This window comes from Poecilia reticulata, linkage group LG23 (assembly GCF_000633615.1).
Source record: "Poecilia reticulata strain Guanapo linkage group LG23, Guppy_female_1.0+MT, whole genome shotgun sequence".
In the NCBI taxonomy this organism is placed as follows: Eukaryota; Metazoa; Chordata; class Actinopteri; order Cyprinodontiformes; family Poeciliidae; genus Poecilia; species Poecilia reticulata.
In genome coordinates, this window is record NC_024353.1 from 413291 (window position 1) to 414790 (window position 1500).

Consider the following 1500-nt stretch of genomic DNA (forward strand, 5'->3'; position numbering starts at 1 on the left):
ATAATTGTCATGGTACCCCCAAGAATTTAAAACTACTTTCACCCCTGATCTGAGCCCCCTGCTGATTAAGACCAAGCCTCTGATTGGACCTGGATCGGTCTCATAACCACAGAACCAAACAAATAAAACCCACCTTTCTGTGACTGATGCTTCTCTGTTTCTGCTTTATAGTCGTAACCCAAAGCCGCCTTGTCCACTCTTTCCTTATCAACTCCATATTTCCCTCCAAAACCCTTTGAGTAATCTAAAGTGGAGAATTAAAAAATTAAATCTGGAGCTTGAAGATCTGAAACAAGTGAATATTTATGAGCAACATGTCCAACCAACCTTTCTGAGAGGTGTGTTGCTGCACCTCCCCTTTATATTCAAAGCCCATGGCAGACTGCAAAGAATGAAGAGGCAATTTTACCACAAAAACGTTCGTAAGATTACAAGAAAAAAAAAGTAATTTCAATGAGAAAAAAGTTTCAAAAAAAGTTGGCAATGACCAGCTCAGTTTGTGTGGTTGTTCTTTTTCCAAAACAGACAGTGTTTGCACAATCATTTCAAAGAGCTGCTATTGATAATTAAAATATGTTGCAATAACTATGATTATTATTAATTATTTATAAATAATATTCATATAATTTATTATTAATTATTTCACTTATATTATGACTTTATTCTCCTGATTAAATAAATCTTGCTCTAATATTTTATTGTAGTTGATCTGAATTCAAAGTAATAAGTAGAAGCTGTAAAACAAAAAGTCTGCTTTGGGCGTGCTACCATCAAAAAACAAAAATTAAATTAATCAATATATTCATTAATCGCCCAGCCCTAGCGTGTCAAGAGGGAAATATTTTCTTTCCTGACCTTGTCAACACGGTCTTTCTGAACACCAAATTTCCCACCGAATCCCTTCGCCATGTCCTTCTGGGAGGAGTGCTGCTCCACCTGCGCCACGTAGTCGTGACCCATAGCCACCTGGACAGAAGACGAGGATCAGACGGCAGGACAGAGACGGAGTGTGAGGGACCGAAAGGTAAATAAAACCCGTCAACCTTGTCCATCCTGTCCTTCTCCACACCAAACTTCCCTCCATATCCGTACGACGCTTTGGGAGTTTGATCCTTCTGCTTCACCTGCTCGTGTTCCTCAGCGACCCGGTTTCTGAGCTCAGCGACGCTGTAGGAACCAAAGACATGGAAACGGAAAAGGCTTTCAGGAGCAGCACCTTGCAAAAAAGTATTCACACTCTGGAATGTTACAACCACACCTTCAACGGGTTCTGAAAGGTCTATGGGTGACACAAAACATATTTGGTATATTATTTTGCCTAAATCATTCTTCGATAATGAGATTTTGGCTTATTTTGAGGTCCAACAGTAAAGGCAAAAGTAGAGCCACTACCCAGCTGACGAAACGCGGTGGAGCTCCGCTTGGGTTGCTAGTTAACAGGCAGAACTCTACTGGGGTTGCTAGGTAATGGGCAGAACTCTACTGGGGTTGCTAGGTAAC

The 1500-nt window shown here is 40.7% G+C and overlaps 1 protein-coding gene across 2 annotated transcripts in view; it reads right to left on the reverse strand.

The window, feature by feature from the left end:
- hcls1 (hematopoietic cell-specific Lyn substrate 1) overlaps positions 1-1500 on the reverse strand; it is an 8790-nt gene that overhangs the window by 4971 nt on the left and 2319 nt on the right. For both annotated transcript variants that reach the window (XM_008400345.2, XM_008400344.2), the window contains exons 4-7: positions 1044-1167; positions 856-966; positions 328-382; positions 134-244 (exon numbers count right to left, since the gene is read on the reverse strand). In XM_008400345.2, the coding sequence (XP_008398567.1) occupies positions 134-244; positions 328-382; positions 856-966; positions 1044-1167 (401 nt within the window). The remainder of the gene's footprint in view (positions 1-133; positions 245-327; positions 383-855; positions 967-1043; positions 1168-1500) is intronic.